At 37.8% G+C, this 20281-nt stretch overlaps 3 protein-coding genes and 1 pseudogene across 4 annotated transcripts in view; 1 reads left to right on the forward strand and 3 right to left on the reverse strand.

Moving 5' to 3' along the window:
* The window catches only part of LOC18780537, a 2091-nt pseudogene extending 1372 nt beyond the window's left edge, over positions 1–719 (forward strand). The window contains exon 3 of the transcript XR_002271228.1: positions 98–719. The product of XR_002271228.1 is annotated as a beta-amyrin 28-oxidase (transcript). The remainder of the gene's footprint in view (positions 1–97) is intronic.
* On the reverse strand, positions 1674–3550 carry LOC18780496 (beta-amyrin 28-oxidase). Its single transcript, XM_007213901.2, has 3 exons — positions 2522–3550; positions 2230–2417; positions 1674–2113 (listed from the first exon to the last, which is right to left on the reverse strand). The coding sequence occupies exons 1-3, from the start codon at positions 3483–3485 to the stop codon at positions 1817–1819; spliced, it is 1449 nt and encodes a 482-aa protein (XP_007213963.1). The 5' UTR covers positions 3486–3550; the 3' UTR covers positions 1674–1816.
* On the reverse strand, positions 7548–9660 carry LOC18780695 (beta-amyrin 28-oxidase). Its single transcript, XM_007213820.2, has 3 exons — positions 8554–9660; positions 8258–8445; positions 7548–8133 (listed from the first exon to the last, which is right to left on the reverse strand). The coding sequence occupies exons 1-3, from the start codon at positions 9482–9484 to the stop codon at positions 7837–7839; spliced, it is 1416 nt and encodes a 471-aa protein (XP_007213882.1). The 5' UTR covers positions 9485–9660; the 3' UTR covers positions 7548–7836.
* LOC18780618 (vacuolar protein sorting-associated protein 2 homolog 2) lies at positions 10889–14822 on the reverse strand. The gene is made up of 11 exons (XM_007211872.2): positions 14694–14822; positions 14278–14322; positions 13841–13875; positions 13705–13755; positions 13005–13109; positions 12833–12904; positions 12529–12600; positions 11917–11997; positions 11786–11821; positions 11547–11677; positions 10889–11122 (listed from the first exon to the last, which is right to left on the reverse strand). Exons 1-11 carry the CDS (start codon positions 14725–14727, stop codon positions 11062–11064), a joined length of 723 nt encoding a protein of 240 aa, XP_007211934.1. The 5' UTR covers positions 14728–14822; the 3' UTR covers positions 10889–11061.

Raw genomic sequence — 20281 nt, forward strand, 5'->3', positions numbered from 1 at the left:
ACCGATGCTGTTAAAAAATTTATGCTGTGAAAAACTTGTTCACTTTTTGTCTGCCTTATTAGCTTTTGGATTGAAACTAAAATCTTAAATATTTTTCTTATGCAGGTATATTGGACTGTTAGTACAACAAACATGAACCCAGAGTACTTTCCCAACCCAGAAAAGTTTGACCCTTCACGATATGATGACTTGAGTGCATTCCCAGCTTTCACATTTGTTCCATTTGGAGGAGGACCAAGAATGTGCCCTGGGAAAGAATATGCAAGGCTAGCAATACTCACTTTTGTTCACAATGTGGTGATGAGGTTCAAATGGGAAGTGCTATTTCCTAACGAAAAGATCACAGGTGACATGATGCCGACACCAGAGAAAGGACTTCCGGTTCGCCTTACACGTCACTAGGAATCGAACTAATACGAAGTTTTCTCTGTTTTGGAACACTTGTACTGCCCATCACAGCAGAAGTGGTTGCTGGTGGCAGCCTCCATCTCTGGTGGTACCATAGTAGCAGCTGGCTAGGCTCAGCGAGTGGTACTGCTTGCCCATCTTCAATCCTAGAATATTTTCCTGAGTGTGCTCTCCATTGTTTCTATTCTTTAGGCATCTGGCAGCATTGTATTATGTCTTACTTCTTTCGTATATCTAAGAATAATTTTAACGACTGGGGGAAAATTTTACCTCGTATTAAAAATTCTCTTCTCTAGCTTCCAAGCTATCAAGTCTCACTGTCTCCAGACTATCAACTCTCACTCTCTCAAATTCCATGGATGATTTAGCTGCTGTTACACCAGTACTAGTGCGAAACCGTACCGTCACCTCATGTATGACAACAACAATACACCGTGAGGGGATTGCCCCTTGATCAATCACCTAACAACAATTACACGCCAGCTGGAAAAATCCATGTTTCAATTATCAGGGCTGGTTCTGGCTAGGGTTTATATCGGGTGTTTGGGAGGGAAGAACGGAGAACGAAGAAGAAGAAAGAAACAATGTGACTAATTGCTAGATGTGCAGTTTGATTTTGTTTGGGCGGTTTGGACTTAAGCCCAATTATTTTTTTTCTTTTTTTCTTTTTTGTGTTGCATATTTTTTAAGTTAGTCTAATTCTACAACATTCTAACATCCTTTTTATTTTCAAAGTAACAAAATAATGATTTAATGATGTTAGTTATTAGTTACAACTTAATATTTTCAGATAAGTACAAATAAAATCAGCAATGAACAATTTGGTTCAGTTTAGAGCCTTGTATAATAAGGCTGAAACAACACAATACAATACAATGTCGTTCAGTATTGAGACCGCTTTAACTTATTGATTTTCAAAATCGAACAAAATCACAATTACTTACCATTTGGATCCGCCTGTTTGATGCCCTCTAATTCCCATAGCCTCCTAATTTTTGGTGTGGGAGACTTGGATGCAGACTTGTTTGGATGATTGGGGTAAATGGTATTATTCCCAAATTAGTATGGCATATTAAACCCTGTATTGTATGGTTCTATCTTTTGGTTGGAAGTTGCTTGCCACAACATGATGTACACCAGGTAATTGAGTAGTGATCATAGATGACCATTTAATGGAGGTAAAAAAGAAATAGATTTTCCAATTGTAATTTGAAGATAGTTTTTCACTCATTCACCTACCAAATATATGGGCCAAAGTCAACATATATAACACCAATGAGGCTCAAATGTATATTTATTATCTCTTCTAGTTCAACATGAAATATACAAATAGAAAAGGGGATACCAATATCACATGATATTACAACCAACCAAAAAAACAAGGAAGAATTTCAAAATAATCTGATGCCTAGTGACGATGAAGACGAACCGGAAGTCCTTTCTCCGGTGTTGGCATCATGTCACCTGTAATCTTTTCGTTAGGAAATAGCACTTCCCATTTGAACCTCATCACCACATTGTGAACAAAAGTGAGTATGGCTAGCCTTGCATACTCTTTGCCAGGGCACATTCTTGGTCCTCCTCCAAATGGAACAAATGTGAAAGCTGGGAATGCATTCAAGTCATCATATCTTGAGGGGTCAAACTTTTCTGGGTTGGGAAAGTACTCTGGGTTCATGTTTGTTGTACTAACAGTCCAATATACCTGCATAAGAAAAATATTTAAGATTTTAGTTTCAATCCAAAAGCTAATAAGGCAGACAAAAAGTGAACAAGTTTTTCACAGCATAAATTTTTTAACAGCATCGGTGACATATTTACCTTCCAGCCCTTTGGGATGGTGTAACCAGCATAGGTGAAGTCAGTCAAGGCTTCTCGGAATGTCCCCTGAAGTGGTGGTGTGAATCTCATCACTTCATACAATACATTCCATGAGTACTTCATCTTGTTGATGTCATCCCACTCCAAAAATTGTCCAGGCTTCTTTGAGTCTGCAATCTCCTTGTGTTCTGGTTTTTATATGACAATTCAAATTAAGCACCAAAAAATATCCAAAGCTCCAATTTCAATTATTGAAAATCAATTAGTAAGGTAAAGTTGAGGTGATTATTACCAGCTAGGACTTTGGCATAAATGTCTGGCCTCTCTCCAACATATTTCATGAAGAAAGTCATGGCAGTAGCCACAGTGCTGTATCCTGCTGTCAGCAAACCCATGATCTTATCAGCAATCTCAGCCTCAGCCATGTGTTTGCCAGTTGGATCACTTGCCACAATCATATGTGACAATATGTCATGCATGGGAGCTCCTGATGCCATTGCAGCCTTCTTCTCCTGAATCACAATCTTCAACTCCCTTCGAAGTTCATCGGCTGCTTTGGTTGCTTTGTAGAATGTTGTTCCTGGGAAATTCAGAATAAGTGAATGCATCCCAACAGTCACATCATCGAAATTGCTCACAAACCTTGCAATTCTGTCTGGCTCATCTATGCCCAAGAAGAATCTGCAGGCAAGGCCTAGAGTGAGGGTCTTGGTCAGAGGGTACACCTCCACCTCATCTTTGCCTTCCCAATAGGCCTTCATCTGTGCTTGGGTGATCGAGTCCATTACCCCCAAGTACCTTACCAATGCTTCGGGCTTCAAAAACCCCGGTGACCTCAACACTTTGGCTTCTTCGTCACGAGCAGGTTGTGCTACTGCTGGAAGAGCAGCAGCAGCAGCTGCTGCTGCAGGAGCCTTATACGAACGAAACATCTTTTGCATGGAATGTGGTCGAAAAGCTGTGAAGTACTTCTGCTCATTAGAAAACAGAAATTTGTGTCCATTAGGACCACAAATAACGGCAGTTTTCTCTCCAAGAATCTTGGTCTTGAAGATTTCAGGGGAGTACCTCCTCATCCTCTTGGACACAAAGATTTCTGGCTTCCCAAACAGAAACTCCAGAGTTTCACCCACAATAGGCCACCCCATGCTCCCTGGTGGCAGGTTCTTGCCATCATCTGATTTGCCTTTGAATGCAAAGATGATAAACGCTAAAAAAGCAGCACCCAAAGACAAAGCAAGGTAAAGGGTCTCCATGGTTGTTGCTGATCAAGCCTCAAATTGTTAGCTGAGATTGGCTTATGTTTAGGAAGAGAAGCTAAGCAGGGAGTGATGTGTAGGAGCTTGGAAAGTTTGGTTTATATAGGGCCAGATCCCACTCTGTCAAAGTCTAACTTGGAGGTAGCACGCCAAAAGTAGTCAATTTTGAACATTTGGGAGGACTAATTCTCATTAATTAAATATTCATACATCTACAAAAGGTAGTATAATATTACAATACAAACACATGGTGACTTGATCCGTTGCTCAAAGAATTGATGCCCACCAACCAGGTTACTGGTCATCAATGCATAGAAAAGTCCGTAGGCCACACTCGCATTTCCATCCTTCAGGCTCATAATTTGCATATGGTGGTCTTGAGCCAAGCCTGCTCAGCCCTCTATACTTTCCTTCATTTTCATCATGTACTGGAAGTCCTTCAATGCCCTCGACAACCTAAAAGACATACACTTATTGTAAAAGATAACCAAAAACTAATTAAAACCCAGGTAGGGAGAGCCTGAAATGTACCTGTTTTGGGTCAAAGGTAGCATCTTGGGGATGTGGGTTTTGGTCTTGATCAGCTATGTATAGAAACTAATTAGTAACATGGTATAAGAAAAAGCATATGGGGTGAAGAAGGAATTGAAAACTAAAAATAAAAACCATGCTCTACAATTGTACTTCTTCTACAAATATAGCTTGTCCAATAGGAGTGTGAGGGTTTTGTTTGATTCTAATCAAGCTGTCTAGAAAGGTTGCAAAAAAAAAAAAAAATACATAAATAAATAAAATTACAATTGGAAAAGAATAAAGAAAGAGGGAGGCTCTCTGGTGCCACCAGCAATCACTTCTGCTGTGATGCAGAAAGAAATGCTGAAAATGTGGTACCACGAAATGTTGCAAATGTTATTGGAATTGTCTGTTTTTTTTTCAATGTGGTGTTCCAAAGTAGAACCAAAAGTAGAGTCAAAATGCTCTAAATGAAAAGCATCATAGCCGAAATGGTTTCTCATTTCTTGTTTAAACTCAGTAACTTGTTGCATGATATATATTAGTGGAAGGCATATACTTTCTTTTTTTTGCTGCCTTCAAGTCACCCAGTATAAATCAAAGTTAAAAATGGCCAACCGTCTTTACATTTGCAGGAGTTATTGTGATTCTTAACTAAGAACTAGTGATTTATCTTTCTGTTTTCTTACAATCAACTTGAGCAATAATTTATCAGTTGGTCAACAGTAAACTGAAAGTCAAATTTAGAAGGCTATCCATGGAAAACCACTCATTCACCTTTGAAGATTCAAAGTTATAACATATGGTTTATTTATACCACTTCCAGTTCTGCAGAGAGGTTGCAGAAGAAAGTGATGGCCAAGTCTCTCAAAATGTATATTTATTATTATCACTTCTAATTCAACTTGAAATTTACAAATGAAAAAAAGTGTCACTCATTTAGTTTTCTCATTATGTAGAAACTGATTTTCCCTTAGCCATTCATATGATCATTATACAAAATGTATATACAAGTATGTAGAGAACAATATACAGTTACAACAAGCCATTATTATAAACATATAATATGGAGTTATGACCTAACAACAACGTAACTGACAACTGACCATTTCCTATCATTAGTAGGATTAAATATTGTAACTGAAATACTATTGTAACTCCCTAATACTCACCCGCAAATCGAGCGCGCACAACATAGCAAGATTTGAATGAAGAAACTACATGGTGATGGAGATTATGGCAGTAGTCAGCTGTAGTAGTCTAGTAAGGAGAACCAAAAAGAAGAACTCCAATCTCCAGAGTTGCAAGAACAACATGAGAGAAACAAAGTAAACATAACGCCCATTGAAAGGCAGCAAGTGAAGGAGAGCATGGGCTCATGGAAGGAATGAATAAAATGACGGGCTGACATACAAGTCAAATGTACCTAGGAAACAACTTTAGGCACCTGAGAAACATAACACTACCTAGGAATCACCCTCTAGGTAGGATAAAGAGAAATAGACAATGTTGTAAAGAGGAATGAGAAAGAAAAATAATTCAGGCAAGTGCATTTTTTTATTTATAAATATAATAAAGATGAGGAATGGAAACAAAAGAAAATTCATCACATGGAAAGCAGAAAGGGATGCGTGCAGAGAGAAAAGAAGGAATATTTGAAGGGAATAAAGGGGGCTTAAGAAAGGGTGCAGCACAACAGTAGAGTATAGGAGGTGAAACCAACTTGGGACACAGAGAAAAGAAAACGAGAGCATGAGCAAGTTTGAATTTCAAAGCACCATAGAAACAATAAGGTATGGGGAAGAAAACCACAGGGGAACAGAGAAGTAATAAAGAAAATATTATCACAAGAGGATAGAGGCCCATATAGATTAAAATATAGAGTGATTGACCCAAAAACCAATAATAAGAGATAAAGGAGGAAACCAAGTGAGACAGAGAAAGTAGTCAAGAGAGGGAGAGAGAACAAGATGCAAGAGACAATCCATGAAAAGGAAAGGAAACTTAAGATTGCAGAGACAACCCATGACAGGGAGAGAGAAAACACAATTGAAAAGAAGAGAAGAGAATACCCCAGTAACATAAAAGAATTATAAAGAAAAGAAGACAATACTCGAGTAACAGAGAAGAAGAAAGACAACGCAAGAGAGCATTGAAGAAGACAGAGACCAAGAGTAAAAACAAAGAAAGAGTGATGCAGGATGCATATGACCTAAATTTATTAGTTTCCTAATATATTTGTTAGTTTCCTGGATTCTCTAGTTTTTCAAATTCTAATAGGATTTCTACTTTTTTAGATTTCTAGATTTCTAGTTTTAAGTTTTCTATTTTATTTGGGTTAAGATTTCTGTTTAAGCAAGGGATTTTTATTCTATTATGTCTAGGTTTTAGTTTACTATAAATACCCCCATGTAGTTCTTTAAAATTCAGATTTGGATATTGAGTTTCTTAAAACTATGTGATTTTTGTTCTTCCTTCTCGGTTCTCTGATTTCGGTCCTCTCTTTCGTCCCTTTGATCTATATTTTCGTCTCCTCGACCTCCTATATTCTTCTATGTTCTATTGTTTAAGTGTTTACTCTAAACCTATGAGCTGTTCTACATCAAAGAGATTGGGCTTAAGAGGGGAGGAGAACACAGGTTGAGCATAGATAAAATGTGAGAGGCCGATACCAAGGTAGCAACACAATGATAGGGCTTGAGTGGCCGATACCAAGTCAGCAACATAGAGGAAGATATAGGGGCTGTGCAAAGGGAACATCAGCTGTGTAGCATGGTAGAGAAGGTTCGGTAAGCGTTGACGAGGCTCACGGAGGAAAGAGAGACGGCTCGATGAGCGATGACAGGCAGCATCAACAAATAAGGAGAAAGTATGGAAACCACGATAGAGAAACCATCAGAAATACATGAGAGAAAGAACCTACAATTGCAGACCAGGATAAGGCTAAGCGAGCGTTGACAAGGCTCGCGGAGGTGAGAGAGACAGCGCGATGGAGACAAAGAAGTGGAGAGATATTTCAAGTGGAGAAACCAACGATAGAGAGGTGTGGTCTCTAAAGGAAAGGAAAAGTTTGTTGCTCGGTTTCAACAGAGAGAAGTGGCCCAACATTGATGGATAACAAGGGGCTAGAGAGCCAAAAGAGGGATAGGTAGCGGCTGTGTAAGAGAACAACAACGGCATGATAGCATAACATGAGAGAGATAAAAGCCGGTGAAGAGAAGACTCAGTGAGCGGTGACGAGGCTCGCGGAGGAAACATAAATCTGGTCATCATGGCCAAGGGAGATAAATGGACCTGCTGTGGGTTGCCACGAGAGAGCTCGATGGAGGAGACGGATAACAGGCTAACAGAAGAAAGGGTTGTAGTGGTAGGTGCGGCTACAGCGAAGGTGGAAAGAAAAAACATATTCATCTTTGAGAAGAAGAGAGGAAAAAGCACTATACATACAAATACCCTTATGGGTGAGGAGTGAGAAGCGCCAATGACTCTCAATGTTGGCAACTGGAGGATCGCTAGTTGGCGTTAACCATTAGCTCTGATACCATATATAGAAATTGATTTTCCCTTAGACATTCATATGATCATTATACAAAGTATATATACAAGTCTGTAGAGAACAATCTACAGTTACAGCAAGTCATTATTATAAACATAAATATGGAGTTATGACCTAATAACAACTTAACTGACAACTGACCATTTCCTACCATTAATATGATTGACTGTTGTAACTGAAATACAATTGTAACTCCCTAATACATTACCTGAAGGCTGAAGGGGGGAAACCAATAGAACAGTATTTCAAAACACAGAATATTTCATAACAGATTGATGCCTAGTGACGTATAAGGCGAACAGGAAGCCCTTTCTCTGGGGTAGGCATCATGTCGCCAGTTATCTTTTCCTTTGGGAACAACACTTCCCATTTGAACCTCATCACCACATTGTGAACAAAAGTGAGAATTGCAATCCTTGCATACTCTTTGCCAGGGCACATTCTTGGTCCTCCTCCAAATGGAACAAATGTGAAAGCTGGGAATGTACTTAAGTCGTCATATCTTGAGGGGTCAAATTTTTCTGGGTTGGGAAAGTACTCTGGGTTCATGTTTGTTGTACTAACAGTCCAATATACCTGCAAACAAATGGAAGTAAAAAACTTTAGTTCTAAGCAAAGAAATTATTATTTGACAGATGTGCAAAATAAATTTCACTCTTCAAAACTGTAAAAATGTATTATATGAGTGTGACATATACACCTTCCAGCCCTTTGGGATGGTGTAACCAGCATAGGTAAAATCAGTCAAGGCCTCTCTGAATGTTCCCTGAAGTGGTGGTGTGAATCTCATCACCTCATACATTACATTCCATGAGTATTTCATCTTGTTGATGTCTTCCCACTCCAAAAATTCCCCAGGCTTCTTTGAGTATGCAATCTCTTTATGTTCTAGTTTTTCCAAGACAAATCACATTTTAGCACAAACAAGAAATAAACGAAGTTCCAATGAAGTATTGAAAATTAATTTAGGGAGGTGAAGTTGAGGTGATTAATTACCAGCTAGGACTTTGGCATAAATGTCGGGCCTCTCTCCAACATGTTTCATGAAGAAAGTCATGGCAGTAGCCACAGTGCTGTATCCTGCTGTGAGCAAACCCATGATCTTGTCAGCAATCTCAGCCTCAGGCATGTGTTTGCCAGTTTGGTCAGTAGCCTCAAGCATATGTGATAATACGTTATGCATGGAAGCTCCTGATGCCATTGCAGCCTTCTTCTCTGGAATCACAGTCTTCAACTCCCTTCTAAGTGCATCGGCTGCTTTGGTTGCTTTGTAGAATGTTGTTCCTGGGAAATTCAGAATAAGTGAATGCATCCCAAGAGTCACATCATCGAAATAGCTAACAAACCTTGCAATTCTTCCTGGCTCATCTATGCCCAAGAAGAATCTGCAGGCAAGGCCTAGAGTGAGGGTCTTGGCCAGAGGGTACACCTTGACCTCATCTTTGCCTTCCCAATAGGCCTTCATCTGTTCTTGGGTGATAGAGTCCATTATCCCCAAGTACCTTACCAATGCTTCCGGCTTCAAAAACCCCGGTGACCTCAACACTTTGGCTTCTTCGTCATGAGCAGGTTGTGCTGCTGGAGCCTTATACGAACGAAACATCTTTTGCATTGAATGTGGTCGAAAAGCTGTGCAATACTTCTGCTCATTAGAAAACAGAAATTTGTGTCCATTAGGACCACAAATAACAGCAGTTTTCTCTCCAAGAATCTTGGTCTTGAAGATTTCAGGGGAGTACCTCCTCATCCTCTTGGACACAAAGATTTCTGGCTTCCCAAACAGAAACTCCAGAGTTTCACCCACAATAGGCCAACCCATGCTCCCCGGTGGAAGGTTTTTGCCATCATCTGATTTCCCTTTGACTGCAAAGATGGTTAGAGCTAAAAAAGCAGCACCTAGAGATAGGGTAAGGTAAAGGGTCTCCATGGTTGTTGCTGATCAATTATCAAACTATAAGCTGAGATTGATTGAGACTGAGCAAGCAGTGAGGTTTAGGAAGCTTGGAAATTTTGAACATTTAGAAGGACTAGTTTGTCATATATAATGATAAATAATCCATATACGCACCATTGATTCATACATCTGCAAAGAGAGTTATGATATTTACACTACAAACATATGGTCTTGAGTTGGTTTCCCCTCTTTTTTTATAACTACAAATGCTGCAAGATTTTTTTGTAACAATCTGTTAAGTTGGTTTGGTAGGTCTTGAGTTTTTTCACTTACGAAGAGTTTTACTTTTTACAGAAACATGAGTTGCTTGCTTACACAATTGATGCCCTGCCTTGGCTGGTCTTCTCATTCACTTGCATTGCATGAAACTGCGCACCAACGTAGTCACCGGCCCACTGGTCATCAATGTATAGACAAGACCGCAGGTTTCTCCAAATTTTAGAACTAGGGGGTGAAGGAGTAATTTAAAGAAACAATAATAAAAAACACATCTTCTCCACAGTTATACTTCTAATGCAGACATGGGCTTAGCCAAATTGGCTAGATCGGATGTGCTCCTCAGTCTGCATTCCAGATCGAACCCCACCACGTAGTTTGAATTAAATTAAAGTAGAATATTGCTTATATTAGTATTTAAATAAAAAAAAACTAATAAGGAGACAATTACCTAAAATTATTGCTAGGTTGCTCTTCAATGTTTTCTCATTTAAAGATAACTACTCAGAGGTTTATTCGGTCAAACATTGTTGCTTCCTAAATCAAACTGTTGCCATAAGAAAGTAGCCTTGCTCGAGTTTGTTAACAAGTAACATCATCATCATCCATCTTCTGCATTATTCATCCAACCGGATACCTTGAAGAGCTCAAATCTGATTGGAAGCTGGTTAGACAACCAGCCATCCTGTCCTGGGTAACGTGTCCGCCTTCTTGCCACACACAGCTAAGAGCGTTGCACAGTGGACACGATTGGTTCAGTGTAGGATTAATTAGTCGTAGTATCACAACTTAATTGCAGTAGTTGTAAGGATTCATCAGACTGTCCAATCTTCCCTTTTCTTTGTCCCTTGTGTAATGATAAAATTTGGAATGTCATGTCATTACCTCAAAACTAAGTTATATAACCCCTTCTCAATTTTGTATTTTTTTCTGTGAAATTGAAGACCTGCAGTGGGAAGAGCTACTTCTTTTTTCCTCAATTTAATGTAACTCTCACATTAATAGCTAGCAACTTCTAAACTTCTATAGTTGCCATGGTTGACCTACCAAAGCCTGACTCTCCGTAAAATATCAACCACCTGATAAATTCTTGTCCAAGTTGGTCGGACGGAGTGTTGCAACTAATTATAGAAGGTGTAGAAAAACAAAGAAGACAGCATATCCTGGAAACTAATAACTTTGTTACTTGAAGCCATGTCCTGAAAACTTTTCTAAAACAAATATAGTATTACAATATTCTCCTTTATATGATTTGCCTTGTAAGTTGATAAAATTTACATTAAACGGATATACTATATATGATTACGGTGATGACGTGCACACCACATGCATTATCAAATACGTCGCAGAGAGGCCAACCTCTTTTCAAGATCCTCAACATCAGGAGATTCAGAACTGCATATAATTACAATAGAGTGTTAAAACCGATTGAAGTTAATATATAAGTTAGATAGTCCTGATCTCTTGGACTACAAGGGTCCAAGAGATTTGTGGTCACTCACCATTGGATGTAAATTCAACGGTTCACTTACTATTGCACTCCTTTTAAAAAACTTTTTTGAATCATTGGATTAATATTCAACGGTGGGTGACCACAATCTCTTGGACTCCTGTGGTCCAAGAGATCGGGACTCATAAGTTAGAACCTATTGGACACGAAATAAATCATTATGGCAACAGCTTTTATACAGCCATTTATGGTACCGATGCTTTTCAGTTAGTGAATTCAAACTATTCAGTCCACCACTAAATTATTATGGCAACAGCTTTTATACAGCCATTTATGGTACTGATGGCAACAAGGAAATAGCATTTGTACCTGGTAACAACATTTTCAGCATTTCTCGGAGCTACATTTGCAGCACTCCTCGGAGCTACATTTGCAGCACTCCTCGGAGCAACATTTTCAGTATTTCTTGATGCAATTCTGCCCTTTGGAGCTGAAGATAACTGTAAGGAACAAGAGGAAGATCACAGAGCAGTTAGTTTAAAACGAGAAAAAGAAAAAACAATAATAAAAGCAAAGTCATGGAAGCTATCAATCTCAAGGACGGGTACCTGGGATGCAATATCAACACCAATCTCATCAAGAACCTGAAACATGAAATATGCTTATTCTAGATTAATATGATAATGCTGATACTCCTGTACAAGAAAACAAAACTACAACTACGATGCCAATACTCCACCTGGTTAGTAAGCTCCTCAGTTTCCTCCTCAGCCTCATCTTTGTCCAGGGTTTCATCAATAGACTCTGACATCATCTCTATCTGCATAGAGGATAATATGACATTAAATTTTACACAAATGTGCACTATAGAACAAAACGTAGGCCAATTAGGAGACATCGCTTCTATCTGCATAAAGGACAATCTGATAATTACACTACAGAACAAAATGTGGGCCAATAAGGGAGGAAGTTGTTCAGTCAGTAGTGTTTGATTGTCCTGCCCAAAACTGAGTACAACTTTGTCAACTTTTTAAAGCGATAAAGGGTTTCAGTTTCAGATCTCTCGCATATATGTATTTGATCTAGTAAACCACATTTGATGAGTGTAATTTCCCTTAGACATACATGGTTGATTAATGTTGTGTGTTTCGTTTGATAAAAATCAGAATTGCAATAACCAAGAATAATTCCAGAAATCCAATTCATCTCTCACATGTATGTACTGATCTAGTAAACCACATTGGGCGAGTGTAATTTCCTTTGGACAAGGTTGGTTCATGCTGTGTTTTCATTTGATCAAACCTAGCATTGGAATAACCAATAAACTATTCCAGGAAAACATTAGTAATACCGTCATGTCCATTTGAGCCGCCTGCTTCTGGAATTCCCTGATCACTTTAACTTGTTTTGCAGGTTCCATTTGCTGAAATGAAAAAAAAAATGATAATAATACTTTATTAATCTGAAAAGAAAAAATATTGGGCTAAAACAATTAGAAACCTTGTGGTTGAATTACAATGAACTGTTTGACTCATAATATTTCTCAAACCATGCATTGTCAGAGATGGACGAGTAATCAAATATGATGGAAATCTACATAGTAATAAATAGTAATGCTGCAAATTTGTATCAAAACTGCCTCTTGAAATGCATACCTTGTTCATTGCCACCATTGCTTTAGTTGCACCTTTCATGCCTGTGGAAATAGAAGTGCTTGCGTATAATGCCTGCAAACATATTAAAAGTAAATCAACACCCAGAAAGTTTCTGGGCACATGATTTATATATCAAAATCTTTCAACCAAATTTAAAGCATAAAATGGTGACCTGTGTATGGGTAGCTACACCTCTTATTTGGGCACGACTTCCTTGCAAGTTAGTAATTTGTTGGCGTAGCCTAACGAGTTGACGAGCCAGGATTTTGGTGGCAGCCTGGATAAGACATATAAGGCATGATTGACAGGGTTTGGTCATACTTGTACATATTATCCATCTACATATACAAAAATTTCATCCTGCATAAATAATTTCTATATATGGAGTTTGCAGATATGCGGTCTCTGTTTGTATAAAGGAGCATCATCTTATAGTTTGTTAAATTTCAAAAACATTGCAAAACAAGTCATATCAGTTTGGTAACCTATCAGTAATGGGGCAAATTTATGTAGGTTATTTTTCTCCTATATTTCATAATATCTGAAGTAGCATTCACTTGGCACTTACGATTGCTGGAGCCCTTCTTTTATGTTTTCTTTGTTATGTGTTCTTTCATTCATTTACAGTTGATGAAAGACTATATATAGTTTCAGATGGTTCCTCCTGCATCAATCTACATTCATTTCTGAATCAGTTAGCTATTCCTGTGGTGCAGTAACCAGCTTGCATCATTCCTAGACTGCTAATAATTGGAATGTAAAACATGGCACCAAAGAATGAACAGTTTCATTTTCCCCAAGAGTAACAATTAAGTGGTTGAAATAACAACTATTACGAGGAGAGAACAACTTAAACAGAATAGTAAGCTTGCCTCATTTCCAGTTTTAGCCGTTTTCTTGATCTCCGCCACCAATTTCTTTTCCTGAAATGCAGAAACACTAAAGACACTGAGGGAAGAATCTGGAAAATGAATCAATCAGAAGATTTAGGGTAACTGTAGCATATACCTCCAATTGAAGAGATGCGATCTCACGTTCAATACCTGTAAAAGAAAAAGGGGAGTGGGAGAGAAAAAGAAAAGTTAAAGCACCAAGTATTGTAGTTGCAATTTGATGCCTCCAACCAAAGAGTTGCAATATAATTTTAGCTGAAATACGCAGACCAAGTGTGGAACTTTTTGATTGACAAAATTGTTAAGTATAGCAACCCATAAGAAAGCATGAAAACTAAGACAATTGATAGCATATTTTTTTCCTTTTTATTCAATTTTCAAAGGTAAAGAAGATAAGAAATGCCTAAAGCAAAGAACCATAAGCAAAAAACAAGCAGAATACAAATATGCACATCTCTAGTAGGGATCAGCCATTTTGAAGCATATTCAAACAAGATAAACAGAAGATCTTCTTTCAAAATTTCATCCTGACGCTCTAGAGCATACACATACCTCTGGTAGCAACACTCATTTCTCTTTTGCTTGTCCTCAGAGCCTCTGTTCAATTAGACAACCAACTTGTCAAAGTCATTCACAACTTTTGTCAACAAAAAGAAAAGCTGAAAAAACTAGACAATCCACACAATCAAGTCTGAGAATAAAAAATATAAACCCCCAAACATTTGGTGGTTCGGTAAACCAACTTAAAATTCTGAAAATAGTAATGAACAAAAGTAAGAGTTAAATGAACTCTAAAAGTAGATGTATAGGCTCATCCAAGTAAACCCTGAACAATGAAAAACCTATTTCCAGTTCAACAATTCCTCAACCACCAAACACAGTTAAAATGGAAAACCCCTAATGGGGAAGAAAAAATGAAACCCTAGAGAGAGAAAGAGAGAGAGAGAGATAGACGGAAAAGATGAAACCTTTGGGGGAGGTCTTCTTCTTGAAGATGTTCATGGTGACCACTGAAGTTGAGAACTTGAGAGCAGAGAGAGTTAGACACCAAAGTCCAAACCAGTGGGGCAAAATCTTCTGAATCTTGTTTATAGGAGAGCGTGCAGTTTGTTCCCGGCTCCCTCGTAGCATAATCCAACGGCAATTTTCCAACTAGCCGTTACAATTCGTTTTGACTGTTTTGCCCTTCCTCATGGTGATTCACTTTTGCACCGAGCTACACATATTTTATGTCTTTTCCTTTTGGTCAATACACATATTTTATATCTACTAGATTCAGCTCCAATGTTCATTATTAATGTTTTTTGCTTAGGAATGTTCCACTACTTGCCATTATGATATTCAGGACCAAAAAAAATCATGACATTACTATATTGGATACAATAACGATCGATAATCTTATGATATTAGATATGCCAATACTTATTCTCATCATATCAAAACTAATTTTTAAAGATATCCATAGTTGTATTTCCAAATCGGCATTAATTATAATTATTTTGTGATATTCTCTTTATTTTTGTAATTATTTCAAAAAAATTTATTAATTTTGATACGGTTTCTCTTAATATCAATACGAGATTATCATATAATTGATAATACTTTTACTCAAAATTTATCATGTGTGTTTTTTTAAAAACAGATGTAGGAGTCAAAAGTTAAACCCATCTGGGCAAATCCGTCCCAAAGGGTGTTGAGTTGGATGCAAGACTTTTCGAGGGCCTCCCTCGAAGAATTTTGTTGACTGTTTCCTCTTCTGGTGATGGGCTTTGCTTATCCTATCCTATATGGCATGTTTTGGGCTTGTTTTAGAGAAACTCCATTTGGAATGAGAGATTTCAGAAAAGAAAATATAAAAAAAGGATTGACATTTCTTACAAAAACTACAAAAAAAATCTAATAGACCAAGAGGCTAAGGTAAGGTAAGGCAAAGGCTGCGACTATTTACGTTAATAGTGACAGCTTTGTTTTTTTTTTTTTGGTTCCACTTCAAAAGGTTAGGGCAAGGACAAATACTATTTATTGTACTTTATTTCCTTTTTTTTTTTAATAACTTTGAACCATTAATTTTTATAAGCTTTTATATAATATTTTCGATTGCCACGTGTCACTATTTATTATAAAATTATCACCTAAAATTTCAAATAAAATTTTCGGATAAAATTTTTGAATTAAATTTTCGGATAAGATTTTTTGTTGCCATATGTCCATCATTTTTCAAAAAAGATTTTCATATGAGATTCTCGGTTGCCACGTGTCTTATTTCAGATAAAATTTTTGTATATTTATTTAAAAAAATTATAATCTCAGATTTCAGATAAGATTTTCACCCTCTAAAATTGCGCAACGTGTCCCATATTAGATAAGATTTTCAGATATTTATAAAAAAAATTATAATCTCATATTTCAGATAAAATTTTCACCCTCTAAAATTGCGACACGTGTCCCATGTTAGATAAGATTTTCATATATTTTTAAAAAATTATAATATCATATTTCAGTTAAGATTTTCACCCTCTAAAATTGCGCCACGTGTCATCTCTATCTTTTGAATCCCTCTATAAAACTACACCATCAACTCATACCTCTCACACCATATCTTATCTATTCATTCATTTCTCAGATTTTACAAAACACATTCTACTCTCAATGTCAAACTTGAGGAGGGTGTTGGAGAGGCAAGAGCGAGAAGATGAAGAAATCCGGCTCAGACGTGCTGAGGAAGATTGGGAGGCCGATGAAGAAGAGGAAGAAATGCTTGTAGCGATGTGTATGCTTAATGAATCAAGGCAACACCACCGTCGTCGTGCCCCGAATGTGGACAGACGTAAGGAGTCTCGGGGTAAGAATCTCTTGGAAGATTACTTTATCCCAAATTCGTTATATCTTGTTTCTAAGTTTCTAGAGAGATATAGAATGCAGCCACATTTGTTCCAAAAAATCATGCATGATATTTGTAATTACGACACATACTTCATTCAAAAGTACAATGCTGTTGGAGTTTTGGGTCTTCTCCCGGAGCAAAAACTTACAGCTGTTTTGTGGATGCTCGCCTATGGGGCATCTGCAGAATAGGTGGATGAGATTGCAAGGATGAGAAAGTCAACCATCCTAGAGTGCTTGGTGAGATTCTGTGATGCAGTAGAAAATCTCTACACGAGGGAGTACCTTCGCAAACCTACGCCTAGGGACCTCCAAAGGCTTCTACAAAAAGCTGAGGCTCGAGGTTTCCCAGGAATGATTGGAAGCATCGATTGCATGCACTGGTAGTGGAAGAATTGCCCAACTGCTTGGCAAGGAGATTATGGGAATCGAAAGGGCCAAAAAGTTATAATTCTAGAGGCTGTAGCTTCATTTGACACTTGGGTTTGTCATGCCTTCTTCGGAGTTGCGGGATCTCAAAATGACTTCAATGTGCTTGGTCAATCCCCGGTGTTCAACGATGTATTGCAAGGTCATTCCCCCCAGATTACGTACCAAATCAACAATACCGTATACTCTAGTGCATACTACCTTGTCGACAGAATTTATCCTAGGTGGACAACATTCGTGAAAACAATTCCGAATCCCCAATTCGAGAAGGAAAAAAGCTTTGCTGCCTTTCAAGAAGGTTACAGGAAAGACGTGAAAAGGTGTTTCGATATCTTGTAAGCTCGTCGGGGTATTATTAGGGGTGCTGCTTGGATGTTTGATGAGAAGGTGCTGCGAAGCATTATGATAACTTGCATCATCCTCCATAACATGATTGTGGAGAATGATTATGATTATGATGCTCCAGATGTGTTCGAACCGGATCCCATAGAATTTATGAAAGGCCGATTGGACCAAATGGACATCCATTGGAGCACGAACCATTACTTCGAGATGGTCAATTCAACAACCCCATGATTGATCATTACCGGAAAATGCAATCTTCGTATGTTCACGAGAGGCGTCAAGTTGACTTGATCGAGCACTTGTGGGAGATGAAAGGCAATCATAATGGATGAAGTCAAGATTAATGCTTTGTTTTCAAGTTTGCTTTATTTTGTGTGTGGTGTGTTTGGAATTATGTTTTGTTTTTAATTATGTTTTATTTTGTGCGTGGTGTGTTTGGAATTATGCTTTGTTTTTAATTAGGCTTTGTTTTGTGTGTTGTTTGCAATAAAATAAGGTTTGTTTTTAATTAAACTTTGTTTTCATGTGCAAATATTTTTAATAAATAGTCATATTATTTATGTATGAAGATTTTGTATGTAGAAAAATGTGAGTGGAATGGAAAAAATATTGGAAGGAGAAGAGTTTGTATGAAGATTTGGTGTGGAAAGTGAATAAAATTGATAGGTATTTATAAGGAAAAATCTAGTATTTTTTGGTATTTTTTTGGCCCAAAAAAGGAGGGCCGTCGGATTTCTGAAATATATATATATATAAAAATCATCGTAGCGCCCAGGAAGCGCCACGTGACATTTTTCCGTTGGGTTCTGTCAGCGCTGACATCAGCCCTTGAAAGTCAAATTTTTTTTACTGTTGGCGCATGATTTTCAAGCGCCAACGATAAAAAAAATTTGGATTTACGCTCGTTGACGTCAGCGCCTTCGGGCTTCAGCCCATGCAGAATTTGTCAGTGGGCTTGCCCGGGTTGGTGGGACCCATGGCTTGCCTAGACTCCTAGTCACGCGTTGGAGGGCTTCTGGGCTCACAAGGGGGGCCTTTTGCCTAGTTTGAGTCCAGCGGTGGACTTGCTCTAACTAGAGCGTCGGCAAAGGTTTTTTCTTGTTTAAATTTCCAAGTGATTATGATAATACGAGGGTAGGCGAGTTCTAAACCCATTTGCTAGTATGCTAAACTTTTATCGTGGCCTTAATTTGTGCTAGGGCACTTAGGACTCAATTAGGCTTGGATACTCATGTAACTCGACCTAGGACTTTGTGATTAAGGTTTCAATCTCAATCTTGGGTTTGTACGACATAATCAGACATAACCTTGACCTGTCTCGATGAATTTTCGTCAGGATAGAAATATCTCGGTGAATTTTGTAGAGATAGACCTACTCCAGCGAACTTTTTCTATCCCGATGAACTTTGACGTTATAGTCCTATTCTGGCGAATATGTGTTGCAATCTTTCCCTCCAAAATTTTATCGGGATTCCAACAACAAACCACTTGTTAAAATTTACCTCAAGGCGCACTAAACTAACTAGGATATGTCCGGTTACGTCGTACTAACCCTATATTAAGATTGAACCCCAAGGTCCAGTTACATGAATATCCAAGCCTAATCGAGCAATAAGTGCCCTAGAGTAGGTTTATGATTAGGGTTCAAGGCTTGATAACAATTTTGGAACAAGTTCGGAAGCTAGGGTTTTTGGTTTGAGATTTGGAGGCAAAAATCCAATTTTTGGAATACTAAAAATTTATCTAAACGTCTTCTACAAGGATGCAAGTCAATGCTTGTGGTTTTACAAGTCAATGGTTATTTGACTAGAGAACATTAACCAAGGCGTTCTACAAGTTTGCAAGCATTTATCCTTATCATTACTTTAACCTGCAAAGAACGTGAAAAAAAGACAAGACTTCTCCATCACGTGGTGGGAAGAACCTAGACCTTGACCTCTATCCATGACGTTCTTATTCATTGTCTGATCCTTATTATTGAAAATTCAAAATCGCTGGATTTGCATCCGAAAAGAAAATTAGCATTCCGAACTTGAAAAGAAAATTAGCATTGACCTTCACAAGTGAGCCTTCCAAATTTCCAAAACGTGTATTGCAAGAAATAGAAAAAAGTTGGCTTCTGGGAAATTCATTGGTTGTCACATTCAACTATTTACTGCAGAAAATAAAAAGCCATCCCCTTCTTTTTCTTTGTATGGAGTATGTATATGGACCACATTATTTATATATTTTTAAATAAAAAATTTCTAATGAAATAGAGTTTTTACAGTGAATCCAATTGGTTGCAGCTTCTGTTGTAGATTTTGGATACTTCTTGGCAAAACACAAAAAAAAGAGGACAAAAAACAGTAGTCTCTGTACAATTGAATAGACTACTGTATAATTGAATTAACACAAGCACTTCTCTCTTTTCATTTTCAGCAACATCAAGGATTCAAGGATATAAAAAGTTCACAGTTTTGGTGTTTTCCCGCAAGCAATTCCAATTCTTGAAAATTCAAAATCGCTAGACTTGTATCTACAATACTTTAGCATGCATTTGACATGATACTACTCATTAGAATACATTGTAAGGAGTCGGGATCGCATGATACAACACATTGGACTCTTTTATTACTATTAAGATGCATCAACGGATCATAGTCACTAATCGCACATGAGTGTTGAATCTAGCATATTAACAACGGATCATAGTCACTAATCACACCCTAAGAAGCATTGTTGGGACCAACATGAGTCATTCTTGGTAGTCCTTCGCACAACACACTCCCTCTAATCAAATTAAATTCACCAAATTTTGACAAAAAATACCTAAAATCTACGGGTCTGTTTGGTATCCTACTTGGATCCAATTTTATAAATTGAAAAATAGATTCAAGTCCAAAACTCCAAAACCCGT

Source organism: Prunus persica, chromosome G4, assembly GCF_000346465.2.
Source record: "Prunus persica cultivar Lovell chromosome G4, Prunus_persica_NCBIv2, whole genome shotgun sequence".
In the NCBI taxonomy this organism is placed as follows: Eukaryota; Viridiplantae; Streptophyta; class Magnoliopsida; order Rosales; family Rosaceae; genus Prunus; species Prunus persica.

Excerpts from the sequence above, each read along its gene's own strand:
- LOC18780618 (XM_007211872.2), bottom strand. The coding sequence starts at position 14,727 with ATGAACATCTTCAAGAAGAAGACCTCCCCCAAAG. Across the intron at positions 12,601-12,832 it reads CAATGGTGGCAATGAACAAG|CAAATGGAACCTGCAAAACA; the intron begins GTATGCATTTCA and ends TTTTCATTTCAG. Across the intron at positions 11,998-12,528 it reads CGGCTCAAATGGACATGACG|ATAGAGATGATGTCAGAGTC; the intron begins GTATTACTAATG and ends TCCTCTATGCAG.
- LOC18780496 (XM_007213901.2), bottom strand. The coding sequence starts at position 3,485 with ATGGAGACCCTTTACCTTGCTTTGTCTTTGGGTGCTGCTTTTTTAGCG. Across the intron at positions 2,418-2,521 it reads TTATGCCAAAGTCCTAGCTG|AACACAAGGAGATTGCAGAC; the intron begins GTAATAATCACC and ends TATAAAAACCAG. Across the intron at positions 2,114-2,229 it reads CCATCCCAAAGGGCTGGAAG|GTATATTGGACTGTTAGTAC; the intron begins GTAAATATGTCA and ends TTTCTTATGCAG.
- LOC18780695 (XM_007213820.2), bottom strand. The coding sequence starts at position 9,484 with ATGGAGACCCTTTACCTTACCCTATCTCTAGGTGCTGCTTTTTTAGCT. Across the intron at positions 8,446-8,553 it reads TTATGCCAAAGTCCTAGCTG|AACATAAAGAGATTGCATAC; the intron begins GTAATTAATCAC and ends TGGAAAAACTAG. Across the intron at positions 8,134-8,257 it reads CCATCCCAAAGGGCTGGAAG|GTATATTGGACTGTTAGTAC; the intron begins GTGTATATGTCA and ends ATTTGTTTGCAG.